At 34.7% G+C, this 611-nt stretch overlaps 1 protein-coding gene across 1 annotated transcript in view; it reads right to left on the bottom strand.

Moving 5' to 3' along the window:
• The window catches only part of LOC106632637, a gene marked incomplete in the record, with an annotated part of 4,775 nt that extends 4,393 nt beyond the window's left edge, over positions 1-382 (bottom strand). The window contains 1 exon segment of the mRNA XM_014330890.2: positions 172-382. Coding sequence (XP_014186376.2) covers positions 172-241 — 70 coding nt within the window.
• Positions 383-611: the final 229 nt, after the last annotated feature.

Raw genomic sequence — 611 nt, 5'->3', positions numbered from 1 at the left:
TGTATCTCTAGGTACAACATTACAAAAAACAAATATGTGAACGTGCTTTCGCTTCACAAAATTTCACAGATTCTTTTGTAAATAGCAAACAAACATGTTTTAAGACATTTGAATATAGACTCATTAAATTACTAATAATTACACATTTATTTCAGTTTTTATATTACTTACCTTTCAGCAGGTGGGGATTTTTTTTCAACCCCCACCCGTAGTGGGGGTTCATAACATCGACTGACGCCATTGCTTTGTTTAGAAAGTGAGGCTGCGATCCTTTCAGGTTCTCCGTCTGAAGGTTATGTGAGTTGACGGCGTGTTTATATTATTTATAGAGTCGCGGGTGGGTGTTGCCTGTTCGTTGTTTCATTTTCAAAGGGAACTAACATTGCACACATTATCATTATCATTCATCTGACTCTACTGTGGGTATTATCGACACACCTTTAAAATTCAAAGTGAAAGCATTTTTGTGCATTTTTTCAGTTGTTTCCCCACACAAATAATTTCTTAGTAAATGAAAAAGACATGAGTAATAAGAAAGACATTTTCAGTTGTTTAAACAGTGCTTAACAAACAGTGCTTATTATGCCATGTGCCATAAAAAAGAAAACGCA

Source organism: Haplochromis burtoni, unplaced genomic scaffold (assembly GCF_018398535.1).
Source record: "Haplochromis burtoni strain Fernald_Lab_line unplaced genomic scaffold, NCSU_Asbu1 Contig_1094, whole genome shotgun sequence".
NCBI classification, from domain to species: domain Eukaryota; kingdom Metazoa; phylum Chordata; class Actinopteri; order Cichliformes; family Cichlidae; genus Haplochromis; species Haplochromis burtoni.
This window is presented reverse-complemented; position numbering and strand designations above follow the sequence as displayed.